The sequence below is a fragment of the Drechmeria coniospora genome (genome assembly GCF_001625195.1).
Source record: "Drechmeria coniospora strain ARSEF 6962 chromosome Unknown scf7180000000099, whole genome shotgun sequence".
Classification (NCBI taxonomy): Eukaryota; Fungi; Ascomycota; class Sordariomycetes; order Hypocreales; family Ophiocordycipitaceae; genus Drechmeria; species Drechmeria coniospora.
The window spans coordinates 61,158-82,603 of record NW_024467500.1 but is presented as its reverse complement, the minus strand read 5'-3'; the positions used below and the strand labels follow the sequence as shown (position 1 = coordinate 82,603).

General features: G+C 41.2%; 4 protein-coding genes across 4 annotated transcripts; 3 read left to right on the top strand and 1 right to left on the bottom strand.

Moving 5' to 3' along the window:
• Positions 1 to 3,834: 3,834 nt before the first annotated feature.
• Positions 3,835 to 6,366, top strand: DCS_08292 (AAA family ATPase; the record flags this gene model as incomplete). The annotated part of the gene is made up of 2 exons (XM_040805567.1): positions 3,835 to 6,082; positions 6,146 to 6,366. 2 exons carry the CDS (start codon positions 3,835 to 3,837, stop codon positions 6,364 to 6,366), a joined length of 2,469 nt encoding a protein of 822 aa, XP_040653293.1.
• A 2,320-nt stretch (positions 6,367 to 8,686) lies between these two features.
• On the top strand, positions 8,687 to 9,742 carry DCS_08291 (uncharacterized protein; the record flags this gene model as incomplete). The annotated part of the gene is made up of 1 exon (XM_040805566.1): positions 8,687 to 9,742. One exon carries the CDS (start codon positions 8,687 to 8,689, stop codon positions 9,740 to 9,742), a length of 1,056 nt encoding a protein of 351 aa, XP_040653292.1.
• Positions 9,743 to 10,641: 899 nt separating this feature from the next.
• Positions 10,642 to 11,634, top strand: DCS_08290 (Bud13; the record flags this gene model as incomplete). The annotated part of the gene is made up of 1 exon (XM_040805565.1): positions 10,642 to 11,634. The coding sequence occupies one exon, from the start codon at positions 10,642 to 10,644 to the stop codon at positions 11,632 to 11,634; it is 993 nt and encodes a 330-aa protein (XP_040653291.1).
• A 325-nt stretch (positions 11,635 to 11,959) lies between these two features.
• On the bottom strand, positions 11,960 to 14,113 carry DCS_08289 (transcription initiation factor IIF subunit alpha; the record flags this gene model as incomplete). Its single annotated transcript, XM_040805564.1, has 3 exons — positions 11,960 to 12,174; positions 12,264 to 12,732; positions 12,782 to 14,113. The coding sequence occupies 3 exons, from the start codon at positions 14,111 to 14,113 to the stop codon at positions 11,960 to 11,962; spliced, it is 2,016 nt and encodes a 671-aa protein (XP_040653290.1).
• Between the last annotated feature and the right edge of the window lie 7,333 nt (positions 14,114 to 21,446).

Here is a 21,446-nt window from a genome sequence, read left to right as displayed (position 1 = left end):
TAATAGCTATTTAAAGTAGCCGTTTTATTAAAAAAGGAATAAGCTTAAGTTAAAGTATTAGGCTATCCTTTTCTAATAGCCCTATAGTAGCTATAGTTACTATTAATTTAAATATTAAGGAATTTTATAGAATTTATAAGTATAGTAATAAAAAAGAATAATTTATTTATTTTTAGTATAATCTTTTTAAACTTAGTTTTTTAATTCCTTTAGTTCCTTATAGTCTATTTACCTATAAACTCTTTATACCTTTATATAAGACTTAGCTTAAAGGTACTTTATTTCCTTCCTTTTCCTTAGTCTTTAGTTCTTTATAAATATATTTTTCTCCTTAAGTAGCCTAAATACTTATCCTTAGGGTATATAGAATTATAGCTTATTATAGGTATTATTAAATATAGTAGCCTTCCTCCTTATAGTAAATATATATACCGGCTGCCTTATACTTATTTCTCTCTTCCTATATAACCTATTTTACTTACTATTAGGGCCTGCCTTAGCCTTAATTTATTTTTATTATTAGCCTAATTATAGCTGCTTTAGGCCTAACTATAGCCCTAAAGCCCGCTATATTAACTCTTAATATTAAGGTATTACTATTCTTATTAAGTTAGGGAGTTATTCTAACTATCCCCTAGTTAGGCCTGCTTTAGTCCTTAATTTTATCCTCTATATATTATAATTCTATTTTAAATATAATTTATTTATATATATTAATTGCTTTATTATAATTATTTACTATAGTCCCTTACTAAAGGATATAGTTCCTTATTCATTTAGTTAGCCTAATATAGAGCTTTATAAGTTTTACCTTACTAGGCTAATATATTCCTCCTATTAGTATAAGCTTCTCTTTAAAGTATATAAGGAATACTAAAAATAACTCTAATATCCCTTACCTAATATCCTTTAGTTTAATAACTATTAGGTACTAATAGTAGGAGTTACTATAAGCCGATTTAAGGTATATTAGAAATTAAAATAGGTTATAACTAATATAGGAGCCTTCCTTAAAGTATATTATAACTTATTGCTAGACTTTAGTTAAGAGGTTTTATTAAATAAAGATCTATTAGTTCTAGGCGGACTTAATAAAGTCCCTATTTACCTAAAGCTTACAGTTAATATAGAACTTTTAGGCTATAAAGATACTCTTATTATTATTATATAGGTCCCTAACTAGGATTAGTTTATATTTAATATAGGCTTATAGTATACCTAACTTATTCCTAGTCCGTTCCTATTAAAAGTTAATTATTAAGGTATTTATTAGCTAGGCCAATAAGTACTTTAGGTCCTACTATACCTATTACTACTTATTTTTCTATAGAGCTAAGATTTAAATAGAGTATATTTCTATTTAGGTATATATTTAGCTAAACTTTATATAGACTTTTACTATAAAGTCCTTTATAACTTACTAAAGGTTAATTTCTTTAGGCTTCCCCTTATTTATTTTAACTTATAATAGTTAGGCTTTTCCTTCCTCCTAACTAGTATAAGTAAAGTCTTTTAAATATTATAAAGTTATTAAGTAATTACTTTAGGACTCTTAATAATATTTATTAAAAGACTTAAAGGAGGGAAAACTACTTAGTAACTAAGGCTTCTAGTTATATATATTCCTCCTAGTAGGTTCCTTAGTTCCCTCCGTTCTCCTATCTTAAGCTAAGCCCAATACTATAATAAGTAAGTATAATAGGAGGTAGTAAAAGAATTAATAATAAAATATATAGTAAGAAGCTAGAGAAATAAATAAGTATAATAGTTAAAGAAAAGAAAAATAATAAAGTATAATAAGAAGGGAATAAAAAGGTTAATATATAGGGAAAAGTAAAGTAATACTAAACGCCTTAGGTATCTAAGGAGTACCTAAAGAGGGGCTAAGGTAAAGTAAAATTAGTTACCCTAGGTAACTAATAAACTCCTAATAGGGAATAATATAGGAAGGAGGCTATATATATTAAGTACTTAATAAATACCTAAAACAAAAAAAAAAATAAGGGGAGCTATAAATTAGGAAGCTAGCCTAAGGAAGGGTAGTTTAGCTTTAGCTATAGTTAGACTTTACTTTAAATAGATAAAGTAAGACAATATATTATAGTATTAGGCTTAGCCTAATATAGGAGAATAAAGAGAACTAAAGGACCTACTAAAAGGAACGCATATAACTAAAAGTCCTAATTACTAAGTAGTTTTCCCTTCTTTAAGTCTTTTAATAAATATTATTAAGAGCCCTAGAGTAATTACCTAGTAACTCCTTAATAACTACTAGTATTTAGTAGTTAGAAATAATTATTAAGAAACCTATAGAGCTCTAACTCTAATTATAAGGTATTAGAGTACTTATACTCTAATACCTACTTAATTATAGGGTATAAGTTAAGTATAATAGTATATAACTCTATCCTAGGATATAGTTTTATTAGGTAAAGCTTAATATTATAATAGGTATATAAGATATAAAAAAACCCTAACCTATATCTTCTCTATAGTAAGTCTTGTAATAAATATTATTAAGATTCCTAAAGCAGCTACTTAGTAACTTTATGTTATAGAGTTACTAGTACTACTAGTATTTCTTGCAATTTGGGTGCACAAGAGGAGGGGTAGTGGAAGTATATCGCACGGACCAGGGAATCAATCAAGCTGTTAGTAACAGCATAAGGGGAACCAGTTAGTAACTGGATAAGAGTGCAAACTTGGTAGTACCAAATTATACAAACGAATGCGATTATTTCAAAAGAGAAACTATTCTAAGGGAATGGCTACTGCCTTATATAGGTGTAGAAATATAGTAGAGACTGTTCCAGCTTATTCCATAAGGTTCCACCTTATTCCATAAGTAGGGTAAGCAACATTCCGACTTATTCCAAGGAGTTCCAGTACATTCCATAAGTAGGGTAAGCAACATTCCGACTTATTCCAAGGAGTTCCAGTACATTCCATAAGTGGGGTATGGAATATTCTAGAATATTCTAGAATGTTCTAGAGCATTCTGTACTATACCTAATTAGGCAAGTATCTTTGACAATAGTTTAGAGAAATAGTATGTTGTATACTATTAGTCAGCTCTGTATACTTACTTATACTCTCAGTATAGTATAGTATATCTGCCAGCAGTAGTACTTCTGACAGTTGCTACTGGTAGTAGCAATAATAGGATAGTATCCTATTTGGGTAGTCTTACTAGTATAAATCCTAGTATTTTAACAGTATTTAGTAGTTAGAAATAGTTATTCAGAAATCTATAGAACTCTAACTTTACTAAGTATTAAAGTACTTATACTCTAATGCCTACTTAGTTATAGGGTACGAGTTATATACAATAGTACGTAACTCTATCCTAGGACGTAGCTCTATTAGGCAAAGCCTAATATTATAATACTTTATAGTATTTATAATACTATATATAGTTTTTTATTTATATTTATTAAGTTAATTATATTAAATTATACAAATAGTTATATTATTCTCTTAAAAGTTGTATATAATTATTATGTAATGTCTTATTCATTATCTCCCCTACTTCTTTTGTAAGTAGAAAATATATATAGCCCTGGCCTTTACTGCCGGAATGTGGTTCGTTTCGTGCATTTTTCTTACCCCCATAAACTGCGGCACACATGGGTCTGTTTGTAGTTCCAGTATGTGAGTCGCTCCTGACATGGGGTTGTCGAGTGACACAGCGCTAGTGACCTCCCTCCTGGTCCTCTCGTTCCTCACAGTACACTTATGAACTCATACCCCAAGAATTATCGAACATAACGCACCTGGGCCACTGACCGGTGCGTTTCATATCAACTGGGCTGATATGTATTTGATCCCGATGCAATGTTGCGTAACAAAGCCTTCACTGTTCTCCAAAAGACTTATGACGACAGCTATCTGAGCTGCTCAACCGCCGTCTACTACGAGAGCCAGGTTTTTATTCCCCAGCTCAGATTGCATCGATTGAATCCACTTGCTAATGGCGAGGGGGCGGGGCAGGGAAATGAGCCTGAGGCAGCGCGTCATTGGAAAGCGGCTCTTGACAATATTTACGAACATCATGCCATCAAGTCCGCCCCGGGATACGAGCCTCAAACAGATACGGAAAGGGCCCTAGTAGATGCTCTAAAGCAGCTGGAGTTGCAGTGCAAGGAGCGAATTGACCTGCTGGAGGCACTGCGTGTGTCGCTACAGGATGAATCACCTACGTCTCCGAATAACCATTCCGGGATATCGGAGCCCAAGAGCGAAGCAACTGGTAGGACCAAGGGTTGCATTGGATTAGGCACTATCCCTGCCGTTACATACTCACAACTATCGCGCCCGTTCCTCCCGACTCGGCCCGCGCTTCCCTCGCGCACGACTCCCGAGAACCCAGTTGTCACAAGTGGGGGGGTTAGGTTGGGGCTTGAACGTAACTCCTCAGGAAACCGTCCGCCGCGGTCCATGTCGCCTAAAGCGCATTCGAGGCGTGAAAAGGCATCTAGTCCTTCAAGCCAAGAGAAGCGCACAATGAAGACCACGCTTCGTTCCGGACGAGCTGATGACAAGGCATTGAGACCGGCTAGGAAGCCCCCCAAATGCACATCCGACGGTCCAAGCCAAGCCGCCACATTGGCGTGGAGCAATCTCGGTTGTCGAGACCAGCATTTCAAAACACCTTTAGCAGCTGAGAGTGAGGATTCCTCGGCTACACCTCCCAAAGTGTCACCGGATCAATTGTCCAAGATCTCGACGCCTCAGCACGAATGGGACAGCCATTCAAGACGCCTTATCGTACCCCGCGAGCCCGATTATATTCCAAACAGGCCGCAGTCTGCGATTATTGAGGGAAATTCAGACGACCATCGATATTCGCGACCTTCCCTACTTTCTGTCAGTGCAGCATCCAGCGCATTAAGCTCCTCGTGGCAGCAAGAAACGCCGTCGTCAGAAACTCAACCAGCAAGCCATTCAACATTGGTAAGGACAATTCCCGCTCTAGGCCCGCCCGCATTGAGACTATCAAGAGATGTTCAACGGAATGACCTGGTGGCACCCGCTGAGTCGGGAGAGAAAGGTGGAAGAAAGCTCGCAGCAGACACTGTGCGAAGAAAAGCCGTTGCAAGGCAGCCGACACAACCGGCACCGCCCGTCATTGTCGGCCCGCATCCCAGCCGCACACATAGGCGACGTCAGCGGATTCCGGGGCGGGAATGTTTATCGAGTACCTCTGACGATGACGTGGACTTGTCAAAAATATGCGAGCTGGAAAAGCAAGGAGAGCCTGCGTTGGCGGTGAACTCCCAAGGCGTCTCACCTCCCGGGGAGGACCACTCAACTGGCAAACCCCGCGAAAGGAAGATGGAATATATCCTGAATCACTTGCCGCCGGGTGTTGATGAAGTCGCCGCGAAGCAGATACTTAACGATATGGTTGTCCATGGAGATGAGGTTTACTGGGAAGATATCGCCGGCTTGGAGATTGCGAAGAATGCTTTACGGGAGACTGTGGTGTACCCGTTCTTACGTCCAGATCTTTTTATGGGGCTCCGTGAGCCTGCTCGGGGAATGCTCCTCTTTGGCCCGCCCGGAACCGGCAAGACGATGCTCGCTCGCGCCGTGGCCACAGAATCCAAGTCAACATTCTTTTCCATCTCAGCAAGCAGCCTAACGAGCAAATACCTGGGAGAATCAGAGAAGCTTGTCCGAGCCCTCTTCGGCCTCGCGCGAGTGTTGGCGCCGAGTATTATATTCGTCGATGAGATTGATTCGTTACTATCTCAAAGATCGGGATCGGGTGAGCATGAAGCTACGAGAAGAATCAAGACGGAGTTCCTCATTCAGTGGAGTGACCTGCAACGAGCAGCTGCCGGGCGAGAAATCAAAGAGGGTGACAAGGAGCGTGGCGATGCCAACAGGGTCTTAGTACTGGCAGCCACAAATCTCCCTTGGTCAATTGATGAAGCTGCCAGAAGACGCTTTGTCCGTCGCCAGTACATACCTTTGCCAGAGCCTCATACCCGGGAGACACAGCTGCGGACTCTATTGAGCCAGCAAAAACATGATCTATCATCCTCGGATGTCACACAACTGGTAGCAATGACAGAAGGTTGGTGTTCATACTCCACACATATTGTCTGATGCATTTTTATACTGATGGAATATCCGAAAGGCTTTTCGGGGTCAGATATCACCGCGTTGGCAAAGGATGCAGCTATGGGTCCACTACGATCACTTGGCGAGGCGCTTTTACATATGACTATGGATGACATTCGGCCCATCATGCTGGCAGACTTCAAGTCAAGCCTGGGTACGATCCGTCCGAGTGTTGGCAAGGATGGGCTGAAAGAGTACGACGAATGGGCTAGGGAGTTCGGGGAGCGAGGTGGCTAAAGCGGGTGTCGCTCCCACATAGAGCACCCCCCCGAGACTGGCGGGGAGGGGGGGGATACGATTCAATTGCACCCGCTTTAGATACGCACAAGTTTTGGGCGAATGGTGGGATTTCCTTCACTCCTAGATGAACTCTGGCTAGCGCAGGGAATCGAATTATACAGTATACAGTAACATGCAGTATTTTGTTGAGCGAATGCCATACAGTTTAATCCTATACCGATATCAGCACAACCACATAGGTAGGTGACAAATACCCATTGAGATATCACAAAAACTGTCAACCCGCGATTGATGAACCAGTCAGCACAGCGAAACCATTAGCATTAGTCCGCGAGAATTTCTTGGATGGATTACGAAGAAAGACAGCTCCACGATTGATCGGCGCCACATGAGGCTGCGAAGGGGCATTTGCCGCCGTGTTGCCCTTGCTCCTAACGGCCCAGCACCGACTGGCCTTCCATAACCCTCCTGCCATCTCCATTATTCCGCGTACATCTCTTAAGAGCTCTTCTCTCGTCTTTTGATTCCTTTTTAGCCTCTCTCGCCGCGATCCTTTCCTCCAAAGTGGGTACGAGTGGTCGCTGGGCAATCGGGATGCCAAATGGGGCTATGATGTGCTTGACAACATGTCGTTTGTGCCGAGAGGTGGGCCATCCGGGGACAATTGAGACTACATCACCATTCCGAAGTGAAGAATTTGGGTCGTGAACAAGGTAATCTTTGGGGTCCGCAAAACACTAGGGAGGCTTGTATTCAGTTACGTGGTTTCTTGGTGATGAGAGAGTAGACGCAGATGAGTATACCTTTTTGACAACCTTATTCCACAGCTGGCCACCGACCCGAACCTTGACGGTCTTGTGCATGAGCCCAGCAGACACGACGACACCGTGAAGACCATGCGTCACTCGGCGTGCTGCTTTGGCAACTTGAGATGACATTATGAAATAAAATCGAGGTAGAGAAGACAGGGAGAGGGCCCGTCGCCTATTACAAAAAATGTTTCGACGGGTGAGGTAAGAAGGAAGGCAAATCCGCCCACGTTCTGAAAAACCAAGATCGTGTACGACCTATGACGGATAGCTGATAAAGCTAGAAGGCGACGTGATTCATAAGTGAACGTGACAGTTCAATGTGGACTTGCTGAATAATGAATATGGGCCACCATTGAAGCACCCAGGTAACCCACCTCTGTACTCAGGGGTTTTTTTTCCAAGTTGAAGACTTGAATTTTTGACAGCAACAAAACTTAGTAGTATGAGTAAGTAGTTCAAAAGCATATTTGTTGGCAGGAGACATAATGTTACGAATATCGATCACGTGACTGGACACTGGACTACTTGAAGGAAGGGGACTACTTACAGCATATCAGCTAGGAGAGCTCCCCAGACGCAGGAAGAGGGGGCCTCTCTAGGGATCAATGCACTCATTGACTACGTCCTTGCGGAGTATTATTACAGCTAGCTACCCGTTACTAGCATTACCTTGTTATACACTCTCTAGTGAACCCATTGCGTCTGAGGGTACTCTGAATATTTTAACAACTCGTGTCAATTTATATTTCTGCATAACCAATATAGCTTATTATTTATGCAAGTTATACTATAGGAAACAAAGTAAACAAAGTAAAATAATACATATTACTATATATAACTACTTGTAATAGTTCTAGATTAACTAGTACTAATATACAAACTAAATAATACTAAATAATACTACATAATAAAAAGCATATTTGTTATGGTATCGGGCTTAGCCCAATATAAGACACAAGATAGAGGGACCAACGGACCTACTGGAGGAACGTACATAAACTAGAAGCCCTAACTGTTAAGTAGTTTTCCCTCCTTTAAGTCTTTTAATAAATATCATTAAGAGTCCTAGAGCAGTCGCCTAGCAACTCCGTAACAATGTCTTAAAAATAACTATACTTGTATATATGAATTAAAATTATTAAAATTATTTCTAAAAAGTTTAATAAAATATATATAGCAGAAATAAATATAATAAATATTATAACTGATATTAAAATACAATAAGTAAGTATGTATATATACTTAATGTAACGATATTGTATACCGATGTCTTTTCTTGCCTACCCTACACTCCGTATTACGTATTACGTAATGTACGGCAACCACCCTATGTATATAGCTTCTCCCAATCCTATACTCATTGTTCATTTCCCCTTTTGTTCGAAAATTCTACAGTCTTTGCACATACTGCCTTCCTGCTAGTCTGCATCGTGACATTATTTTCGAACTCTATTGGCCTGCCCCTAAGATAATTATTCGGCTAAGCCCTAACTAAGTCTGACAGAATGTTAGGCTCAACTAACCGTACTACTCGTTCGGCTATTGCCCAAAGCCTCAACTCAACGCCACCCTCAGAACAACTGGGCAGTTCTACTTTAAGCTCTGACCCAGCTTTACTTGAGATTATTGCTTTACTCCAAGCATGCCTTCAACAGCTTGAAGGTATAGGTAAAACTTCTCCTGCCTCTACCCAAGAACCAATGCCTCCTACTACTACGGCTCCTACTGCCCACCCCGCGCTACACCCAACCTTATTCGATGGCGACCCAGTCCTCTTCTCTTCCTGGTCACTAGAAATTCAGGCCAAAATTGAACTCGAAGGTGCCTCTATTGGCAACGATAAAGCTCAATTCTTCTATGTTTTCGGCCGACTAGGACCAAATGCTAAGAAGATGCTGGCCGCCTGGATAGAGTGTGAGCATAAGACGGGTAATTTTAACTACCAAAGGATCCTCCAGAGGTTAGAGCAGATCTACGGCGACCCGAATCGAGCTGAGAAAGCCCTTAAAGAGCTATCCCAGCTCCGCCAAGCCGTTACATTCGCAAAGTTCCTTCCTACTTTCGAGAATACGTTACTTGAAGCTGGCGGTTCCAACTGGCCCGAGGTCGTTAAAATCCAATTCCTTGAGAACGCTCTCCGCGACGACCTCCGCCATGTACTGATCCCTATTACTGACCTCTCACGCGATGACTTCCATTCCTTTACCCGCCAAGTCGGTATTGTTGCCAGCCGTCTCGAGCTCCTTACATATCACCCGTTTCACCGCCCTACTAGCTACAATACTGGAGAGGTAAAGCCTACTATCCAGCAAGCTGACCTTACCGAGCCCGCCCGTATCCAACAGGCCAACCTTGCCGAGGGTAACGAACTCCTCCGCGGAAAACGAGCCCAGTATATCTCAGCCGCAGAACTCAGCCGCCGGAAGCGGGTGGGGGTTTGCTTCCGTTGCGCAAGGAAGGGCTGCCATACGAAAATCTGCCCACTATTGCCACCTACCCCGCCTTCCCCATTACGTCGTGACGCCGGAGCGACCGATTTCAGAGGCCGGCGTCTAGAGTGATCCCCTCGCGAGCCAGACCGAAGCCTACAAGCCTGTTCAAAGGGCCACGTCGCAGGCGCCTCAAGATATGGTACATTTATTCCCCCGGGTTGTCCCCTGGCGCCCAATCGAACCGACTGCTCTCACATACCCACCGACTCCATCGGTGGCCCGACCACGCCAGACGCAGCTCGTGGGCCGATCTGCATTTTCCGCAAAATTCATTTGTATGGGAAAACAAAAAAATCGATTCACGGCCACCAAACGCATTAGTCGACTAGTTACTACTTGTATAAGTTATATAGTAGTAGTACTGTTACTAGTTGCTTTAAGATGTAGTATAGAGAAGTAGTATATTAGATATTATTAGGTAACTTAATATACTTACTTATACTTATAGTATAGTATAGTATTTTAGCTAGTAGTAGTACTACTAGTAGTAGTAATAATAGAATAGTATTCTATTTAGGTAGTCTTACTAGTATAAATCCTAGTATTTTACAGTTATTATACAAAGTACTGTTAAGAAAATTTCATATATAATATTAATAGATTTAAACTGGTATTTATTTTCTTATTAGTTTATAAGGCTCCTCTTAAATCCTCCCATTTTTAACTTCATGGCACTTCTATTAGAGCTTTTATGGCTTGGGTACCGCTCCACTCGGCCTAGATCGGCTTTATCTCCGAATGTTGTTTCCATCATACCCACATACTTACAGCCTCCTGGCCAATAACCGTCGTACTATCTCGGGAGCAGGTGCCAACCTCAGTGTTCTAAAAGCTCTGGCACCTGTTGCATAACTATTAAGCAATGCTTCCAACTTTCCGAAGTCCATAGCTGTTGGGCAAGCTCGCAAATTCAGACTGCTACAATTCCCAGCCGGGCCAAATAAGCAAGGCACCTACCACCTGTGGACATGCCATCAGACCTGTCGAACTATCTTGCCTCTCGATACCTCGTCGCCGATCCAAAGCCGACTTCTAAACACAAACGCAAGCGCACCACAACGTCACCTAAGCTTCTAATCACGGATGACAGCAACCTCACCTGGACCGGTGCCGAATTTCATTGTAAGGCGGATGATGATCCCACGACTGTGGGAATCGGGATAGCCGCCGAGTTTCGAACGTCCAAGACAAGCGGCGGCTGGAAGAGGGTTGGTGGCGAGACTGTTGTCACAGCAGCAGACAGAGATAATGGCGCGGCTGCAAATATCATACTTTCCACGGCAGTTGTAGAAAATATAACAGCCAGAGCTGATGATGAAGGCCCCGTCCGCGAAGGCGGTGACAACATCATCAAGATGAGCGACGGAACGCATGCTGGCCTACAGTCAGCAAGTGCAGTATCGTCGCAGCTGAAGCGACGTCAACTCGAAGAGGTCGAAGATTTCGAGAAGCACCAGAGACACGCAAAGGAGGAGGAAACTGTCTACCGCGACGCTACGGGGAGAAGAATTGATGTGTCCATGAAAAGGGCCGACGCACGGCGGGCGGCCGTCGAGGCACAACAGAAAGAATTCCAGGCCCGAGAAAATCTAAAGGGAGAATTACAGCAAGGCCAGGCATCAGAACGCAAGGAGGAGCTCAGAAATGCGAAGCTGATGTCTTTTACCAGAACCGCAGGGGATTTGGACATGAATCAAGCTCTCAGGGAGCAGAAGCGATGGAACGACCCCATGACGCAGTTCATAAGTCGAGAAGGGGTTTCCCAGGGTGTAAACGAGAAGTCTTTGGTTCAGAGACCGACCTATGTTGGCGCAAGTCCTTCAAATCGATACGGAATACAGGCAGGATACCGGTGGGATGGCGTTCATCGGGGCATTGGCTTCGAGGCGGACCGATTCAGAGCGTTGCGCAAACTGGAACGAAACAAAGGTCTTGAATACTCATGGCAGATGGATGGGTAGATTCGATAGTATTCAGCAGAGTGATGCCTCCCGCCTCTATTGACTCAAGCGGTCAGACAGGCCCTCGTCAATGGCAGCTGTGTTTATCGTACATGGCGGCGGGGTGTTTTGTTGTCAATGGCAGTAGTGCGTGTATTTCACCGTTGTGATCATTAACTACATACACGCGATTGAACATGCATCAAATTGGACCACAATATATTATCGAAGGTAAGAGTGAATGGTGACATTTCTAATGCAAATGAAGGCAGTCTTATTCAATTCTCGAAATCGTCCTTGGAACAATCGCCAACGCCAATGACCAGGAATGTGGGCACCCTCCTTCTCACTTTCTTCGTCGAAGACGTTTGTCAGGGCCATAATCACACAGCTGCTTCACTAGCTGAATCCATTCGCTCTTTGGCATTAACCCAGGCCTGTCACCAACACGACCCTGGAAAGGCTTGATCAGGTCACCGATGGCGATACCCTCGTTTGGGATCTTCTCAAGAATTTCCCAGGATTCGATTCCTCCACCAAGTTGAGATGGAGGTAAAGCACCTACCAAAATCATGTCAGTGTACGTCATCCCAGGAGAATGGAAAGTTTTGACCATGCAGCACCAACTCCGGCCAATGGGCTCAACGTACCTCCTTGGGATGGGTTCGGGCTTCCTGCTCGCGAGGCTGCGGGAGTACGATTCCCACTGCCAGCAACTAAATTAACTTTCTTCCGCGGACCGCCACCGTCCGATATTTCTCCACCAGTTGCTTCGCCATCACTCCCAGATCCAGCACCCCAAATCTTTGGGAGACGGGTTGGGTTTGCTTGTGAGAGTGGCGTACCCGCCCTGCTGCTCAGAGCCGCAGTGGCAGTCTTCTTCAACTTCTTCCGAGACGATTCGTTACCACTTGATTCAGATAACGTAGGAGAGCCGGCACGTTTCAAAGACTTCGCCGTCTTCACGACGTCACCCTGCTTCTGCTTGTGCAGGGGTGTCTTAACAACCCCTGTTTTGGATTTTTCTTTTGCCTCGGCCGGGATATCTTTGCTGTCGGCGTCTTTCCTGTTTTCAATTTTCCCCTCTTCGTCGTCGTCATCGCTGGATTCATCTTCGGACTGGAAGATGGTTAGATTTCGTCTTGCACAAATCCGAAGGATATCTTACAGAACTGCTCCAGGGGTTTTCCTCCGAGTCGTCGCTTTCGTATATGTCTTCGCGGTCCCGTTTTATTAAAGCTTTCTTCGTGGATTTTCCATACTTCTGTCGTTCCAGTACTTCGCGCAATTGCTCCTGCAATTCCTTGTCGACCTCCTGTTCGTCACCGTCGCCAAACAGGTTCGCGCCAAGCTGCTCACGGCGAATCCGTTCCTTAGATTCCTTGACGTCCTCATCATCATTGCGGTCAACATAAGGTGCTTCGTCGTCATCCTGGAACTCATCGCCTGATACGTCCAATTCGTCGTGGTCAATTTTTTCCAGCCGAGACGCAGCACGGAACGTGTCACTTTCCGTCTTGATCATTTGACCACGACCGTAAAACAATTGACGCGTTGCCTCCATGTCACTCTGACCAGCCTTTCTCTCTTCATCCTTCATCACCCACCGACCGACGTCGACCTTTCGGTTCATGTAGGCCTCGGCTTGATCGATGGTGAGGGCTCGGAACGGTGGTTTCGATGTGAACTTGTACCATTTCTCCAGAGGCACCATGCGAAAGACCGATTTATCAATCATGAAGGCGACATTTGCTTCAGAAAGGGCGGCAACATAGCTTCCAACCCATATATTTTTCCCGTCCGCATCTTCTAGGTGCCACGGCAACGCCTCCTCATAACGAAGGTCAGCCTCCTTCTTTGCAGCGGATGACTTAGGTGCCCTGTTAAACATAGTTTTTTCGTCTTTTTGTTTCTTGGGTCGTTTGGGGTTGTTGTCCTTTGCGACCGGGGCGATCTTGGCCTGGTCAATGGCACGCTGAGCCTCGCGCTCAGCTTTGATCTGCGCCAGCCGTTCTTGCTCCTTCTCGTCCACAACGCTCGGGTCCGAAACCTCATCTTTTGTAGCCCTGCCAGGTGGTGGCTGTCGGGCATCTCGTCGGTGCAGTGTTACCGGCCGGGTGAAGGTATCTTGGTCTGTCGGGTCGACAGGCTTGACCTCATCAACTTTGGAGTGGGCAAACTTCATCAGGTGATAGCGGATCCCGTCAAGCAAGGCTTTCTTCGTTGTCATGATAGGAATGTCGTTATACAGGTATTGTGGTGGAGGCTCCGACCAACCGTTGTACTGCTTGCGTAGTTCATCAACATTTGGCCTGGATTCCACCAACTTTGCTTGCGCCCGCGACTGATTTGGGATTGACGTTTCGTTGGGATTTGAAGCAGGCGCTCTCTTTGACGACGCAGCTAGAGGGCGGGCAGGTCGCTTTCGCATGGGGCGTAGAGGATTTGGCTTCGAGGTCTTAGGGAGTCCATTTCGGCCTCCAGGAGGGGGGGCGCTCATGACGAAACAGGGCAGATGTCTTGGTTGCTAGTTCTGCGAGAACTCTCGTACGGCGCGACTGTTTTCGCCGCAGCATGCGATATCTATGCCTTGTTTGTACCCGGCAAGAGTCCGGCGTCGCCACTGGTCAGTTGCTGGCTCTTATGGTTGTTTCGGAAGAGTTTCTCGCCAGGGCATGCCACGGCACAACCTGACGCAATGACGAGCTCTACCTTGCGGCGCAGTACGGAGTTCTCTAGAAATTCATTTATGAAACGATCTTGTGCCATGTGAGACTCTCGAGATTAGGCAAGAGCGAGAATCTATGAGATGCATTGAGTGCAAGGCAAGGCGCCGTCGTTAGTTGCGGACTCAATCGAACCCTGTCCCTGTAAAGAGAAGAAAAGCTCATGTATCAGTACTCCGTACTCAAAGGACAACTTGGCGTCGGGGGCTCGGGAGGTACCTTTAGCGATTTCGGAGCAGTAATACTTGCAGTACACCTACTTAATTTAAGGATGGTCTTGTACAGCTACGGAAGTATTGTATACTTATACCTATGACTCAGTACAGTAATTACTCCGCACGGAGTACTCCGTCGGGTCCTAACATGTACTCTATGTATATAAAAACCCACTAATAGTAGTTAATACTTTTTCCTGCAATATTAAACTCAGTCAGTACTGTACTTCAGAAATCATTCCATGCATATCTTATTACAATTAATATAAAGAATATATATATATATTAAGTATAAATATAATAACTTATTATTTATATATAAGTTCTAGTTATAAGGCGTACTATAGGCGTAGGACCTATAAGTAAATATAAGGTACAATACTTATGCAAAGTACGAGTTCTAGTAGATCATTTAATATTTTTAATTACTTAGCTTAACTATTAATTAATCTATTAATATAAGCAACTCCTTATGTATTATTATAGTATTAGGTTAAGCCTAACTAAATAATATAAGATAAGAGGAATAATAAATATATCTAAATGGTATATATAAAAGAAAGTACTAATAGAATAACTTATTATTTTATTTTTATTATAAGGTTTTACGATATAAAGATTTATTAATTTTAAGTTAAGTTAATAAAATCTTTATTTACTTAAAGATTATAGTTTAAATAAATTTATTAAACAATAAAAGTACTATTATTATTATTATATAATTCTTTAATTATAATTAGTTTATATTTAACTAAAGCTTAAAGTATATTTACTGTATTTTTAGTTTATTTTTATATAGTATTAATTATTAATATAGTTATTTATAAAAGTAATAAAAGCTTTAATTCTTATTATATTTATTAATACTCTTTTTACTATATAGCTAAAATCTATATTAAGTAAAGTTTTATTTAGGCCTATATTTAGTTAAATTTTATATAAACCTTTACTAAAAGGATTATTATATTATAGAGTTACTAGTACTACTAGTATTTAGTAGTCGGAAATAGTTGTTAAGAAATCTGTAGAACTCTAACTCTATAAGGCATTAGAGTAGTTGTAATGTGCGGATCGGTTGACGATAGTTAGGTAAGTATTATGGAGTCGCTAGGCGATTGCTCTAGGACTCTTAATAATGTTTATTAAAAGACTTAAAGGAGGGAAACTACTTAGCAACTAGGCTTCTAGTTGTATGTGTACTTCTTAGTGGGTCCCTTAGTTCCCTCCGTTCTTATATATTGGGCTAAGCCCGATACTATAACAGTAAGTAAGTAAGCCTTCTTTTAGAAATTAAGTAGTATTTAAGACTAAAGCTTAGCCCTTCTTAAGTTTTTGGGCTTATGTTCCTTTTATGGCTGGAGTATACCCTACTTTTAGGCTACTCTACCTTCCTATCTACTTAGGCTTTACTTATATGCCCCTATTTACTTAGGCTTTATCTATACGCCTAGCCTTATAATTATCCCCCCTCCTATAGGGACCGTCTTAGTACTATTTTGGAGACTATTTAGCTAATATTATTTAATTTAAATTAAATAGACTTACCTTATTGTATTATTCCTAATATTAGTTTAGTTATCCTTTACCTTTAGCTTATTAATTTAATTACTATTACGTCTCTTATACTTAATTATTATTATAGTATACTTACCGGTTAGTACTACCTTAGGCCGTTAATCGGTTGCTATAGTACTTATTGTATTTATACCTATTACTATACCGTACCTAATATAGCCTTAGGTTTTAATACCCTAGGGATTTTAGCCTAAGGCTATTACTTTAATATATATATCTTATTGTATTTTTATTAACTTTCTTTTTCTTTTTCTTTCTTTTTTAAAACTACTACTATAATAATTTAATAGCTCTTTAGTAGTATTTAACAATAATAATAATAATAATAATAATAATAATAATAATAATAATAATAATAATAATAATAATAATAATAATAATAATAATAATAATAATAATAATAATAATAATAATAATAATAATAATAATAATAATAATAATAATAATAATAGTAATAATAATATCCTCTTAATGCTTAGTATAACTCCTTTTTATAAGCATTCTATACTAAGCGGGACCTTAGCCTCTCTTAGGACTAATAGCTTTAGTTATTAGTATAGGGAGGCCTAGTATTAGTTTATATAGAGGAGGGCTTTCTTATAACTTTAGAATAGAATTCCCTTAGGTAAGTTTTATTTTATATTCCCTTCTACTAATAGGGCTAGGGCTAGGGCTTCCTTGCATAATAATGTTAAAACTACTGGTATTTATATTAGTAAGACTACCCAAATAGGATACTATCCTATATGTTGCTATTTGCAACACCGGGCAGCAGTACTACTGCTTGCCTATATACTACCACTGTACTGCACGTACAGGTAGTATATCGAGTTGACGAATTGTACTTGCTATGCAAATTCTCCTTGCTCCGACTTGGTACAATTGATGGCAGTACTACTGCCCAGCCAATTTACTACTGTCGCACGTTACGTGCAAAGTAGTACTTGGTCGACTAAGCAAGATTATTAATCGGGCCGTTAATTAACGCGCTCCCAACTACTACTAGTAGTTGCCCGCTAACAGTACTACTGTTGCGCGGAAGGACCCACCCAACTGCAACTAGCAGTTGCTTGCTAGTAGTACTACTACTGGCCCGCTCGACTACTGCAGTACTACTGCTGTACTGTCGCGACCGAACCCTAATACTAATTAACCCTGCTAGTTGCAACCAACTGGCAGTATGACTCAACCAGAGTATTTGGAGCTGCATTAAATGCAAGTAGATTATTCGGAGATGCATTGTATAGAATTAGATAGAATTCCAACACGTGCATATTGCACTAATTGAGGTACTACCTCTTAGGTATAAAATAGTCCTCCCTTTCCTACACTCTTAGATAGTTAGGAGAACACACAAGATGCATACGCTAAAAACATATATACGCGCGTAAGTAAAGCACAAGAAACATAATAGTCTTTCTTTTCTAAATCGTCCCTTAGTACTACTATTTAACTTGTTTAAATCTGTATTCCCTACCCAGTTACTAACTAGTGCCCTTCCTGCTATTACTAACAGCCTCGATTGATATCCATTTTGGATAGTCCGTGCAACTGAACTTCTACTGCGCACCCTTCCTATTTTACCCCTTTATTCCAAGAGGTAATTCCCCTTTTATTTTAAGAGGTTATAAGCCCGGAAGGACTACACTAAAATCCTCCGGAACAATCGACCTAGCTACCAATACAATAAGTACTACTTGTTGTACTTCCTAAAGCACTTCTGCTGTAAGTACTACTTACGGTAATTCCAGGAAATTAATTTAACTGCAGCATCCAGCTGCCAATACAATAAGTACTACTTGTTGCAACTACTAGTACTACTAGTAGAAAGGTAAACCAAAAATCTAGTTAATAACTAGATTGTATCTGTGTTTTCAAAATGGATTCCACTAAGGAAGGTCAGGCTACTAAAATACCTATTATGTCGGAACTTAAGGCAATCATTTAAAGGCAACAACTACAGTATAATAATCTTTCCAATCGGTTTAACTAACTTACGGAACAATTAAACAATACTATTATACTAATTCAAAAACGCCTCAACAAAATAGAGCCCGAACATACACCTATCCAAGGAATCCCAACATATAGTAGTAGTACTACTACTACTAAGGTAACTGATTTAAGCTCCAATATTGAGCTATTTAAGAAGGTATTCTTATTCCCAGAGTATGCTAAGCTCAAAGATACCAAGAACTTTAACTTATAGGAACAATTACTTTCCATCCAACTTAGTTCCCTTCGCCTAGAGGAATTTCTAAAAAACCTATTAATTGCTATTAGTTACTTACATTACAATCAATACTCCCTACTTATACTACTTCGGGATAGCTATTCTAAGGGCCTGCAAGTATTAATTGCATAGATTTACAACCTAACAAATGCCTATCTATTGCTAAAACAACAGTACTTAAAGGGCCAGGCAGCCCAATATTGCAATCTCTATAATTCCTACTATAACCTTACACTTAAAGGGTACAAAGGAATACTTAAGGCGTTTAATTTAGAATTCAACAGCTGCCTTACCCGACTTTAACTTACTAGAGTAAGTATTAACCCTTTGGATCAGGCAAATCGATACCTTATAACTATTGGTCCTGTTTTCTTACAATGGGCTGCAATATAACGCAATAATCTCCAAACCAATACTATCTTAGGGATTAATACAGTATCCCTCAACCTGCAATACTTTTAGACTAACTTACTAGAAGAACATTAAAATCCTAATAGTCCTAGTTTCCAAGCATTCAGTTACAGGATAACTCAACTACCCAAAACACCAGACAATAGGTCTACTAAACCTAGTCGACCCAACCGACCCAACCGACCCAATCGACCCAACCAACCCAATTAACCCAATTCACCCAATCGACCCAACCGACCCAAACAATACAATTGAACCAAAAACTATATACTAAATAAGGGTACTACTAGTTTTCTAACTGGTAACTATAGCCTATCAACTGGCTATATAGGGTTACCTAATTCCTATTAGGAATCAGATACTAACTCTAATTCCGAACAAGAATTGGTACTATTACCCGATTTAGGGAATATTAGTATAACATATCGTATTAATAATAACGATACGTACCGAATGGGCCTACTTTACGATACTGGCTCAACCTATCATTTGGTTAACAACCGGCTTAAGTTTACGACTTTCCGACCTATTGCAAAATCCCAAGCAAAACCAATTACAACAGGAGGTAGTCCAATTTATCCCAAAGGTATTGGCTGTACTGAATTTAATGTACTAATTTGCACCAATCCATTTGTCTACGGTACTCTTGTTTTACAAGAAGCACTATACATTCCGAAATTGGAGGTTAGTATTATTAGTAGAATTCGCTACTATACGTCTAGAGGAATACTTATTAAGGAACATCTATACAACTTAAATCGATAGTTATGCGGACTCCTTAACTTTCAGAAATACGGCTTCTTCCTACAACAGTAAGGTCAACAAACGCCCTATCTAACGAAATTAAATACTTCCCACTCTAGCTACTACAGTAGCTATGGAATTACAGTCGAAATTCCCTCCCAACCCCCCCCCCCTGGGCTACCAAAGCAGAGGATTAGTCGGCACCTTTATCGGTGCCTCGGTCGGTACCTTCATCGGTGCCTCGGTCGGCACCTTCAACGGTACCTCGGTCGGTACCTTTATCGGTGCCTCGGTCGGCACCTTCCCCAGTACCTCGGTCGGCACCTTCTATAGTACCTCGGTCGGTACCCAGATCGGTACCTAGCCCAACTGTTAGTTCGGCTATACCAAGGGACCTTACTAAGGCTACCCTGTTCAAAGACCCTATAGAAGACCCAATCCCTATAGAGGCAACAGACCAACTAGTAGTCCCAACTGCTAGTCTTAGGGAATAAGTTCTTCTAACTACTTATTCGGAATCCAATAACCAGTCTTACTAAAGACTATTACAACAAGCGGGCATTTAGTACATTCGACTAGAATACATTAGTCTCCCACTCTTGAAAAAGACCAGTAGTATTACTACTGGGTTGCCTGACTTTTCGACTATTCAGGCTGCCGATTTCTAATACCTTACCTATATTCAGGCCAAATCCACTAAACGCTAGTCTAGGGATCCCATTAACGATCCAGACCACGTTCTTAATTCAATTACAGGTAATATATTTGGGATTCGACCAGTATCCTATAATCGTAAGTCTGTAGGTCTTATACTAATTAATCGAAAATCCCGCTTCCGTTGGGTATTAATCTTACCTAACAAGGAGGGATTAACTATTCTCTAGGCTATTCGGAATCTCTTTAAAAGCCTTAAACGATAGTATAACTATTACCCAAAATAGTTATTTTTCGACAAGGGTACAGAAATTAACATATTGCTCCAGACTTAGTTGGGTAAGAAAGGAATTCTATTCGATACATCTTGCCCGTATACGCCCGAACAGAACGGACTTACCAAACGGTCTATACGAGTTATCCTAAACCGACTACGTACAACAATAATCTAGGCAGGTCTTCTATTTTTCCTTTAGTCTACCGTTCTTCCTACTATAGTTAATCTTATTAACTATACTGCAATTTCGAACCGGAATTTAAGTCCCTACCAATTACTAAAGCAGGAATTACAGGGACTAAAAATACCACTAAATCTTACGGCCTATAAGGCTATTAGTGCATATTGCAAAGTCCTAATTCCTTATCAGAAACGGATTCAAAGTACCAAACTGGCATCCCGAACAAAACCAGCAAGGCTACTAGCCACGCTAGGTTCAAAAACATACCTTATATATATACCTTCTAGGAGGTCGGTTACAAAAACTACCTTCCTAAAAATCCTAGAAGGTATTGGCCCTATCTCCTAAGGGCTTCCCCGACTACTAAGTCCTAGTATTAAAGGACTAGAGTCAGAGGGGGAAATTGAGATAGTAGATTCAACTACTACTATCTCGCAAAGCAACTCCAGTCCCCTAACACCTAGGGAGACAGAGGGGGCTACTAGCCCTACTAGGACCAGTAGACCTACTAGTCCTAGTAGGACTAGTAGACCTACTAGTCCTAGTAGGACTAGTAGGTTGCAAGAGGCCAACGGACCGACTAGTCCTACTAGGACTAGTACTACAGAGGGGGTCCTAGCCCAACCAACAGAGGATCTACCAGATACCTCTCTTCCAGATGAACCTAAATTAGAAGACAATTCTAATTTAGTGGATTTCAACCTAGTATACTAGATTAAGAACCTATGCTATTAAGCTAAGGCAAAGCAACTACTAGTTAGTAGTAAGATTACTAGCTGGAAGCAGGTACTTAAATCCGATAATAAAGACCAGTAGA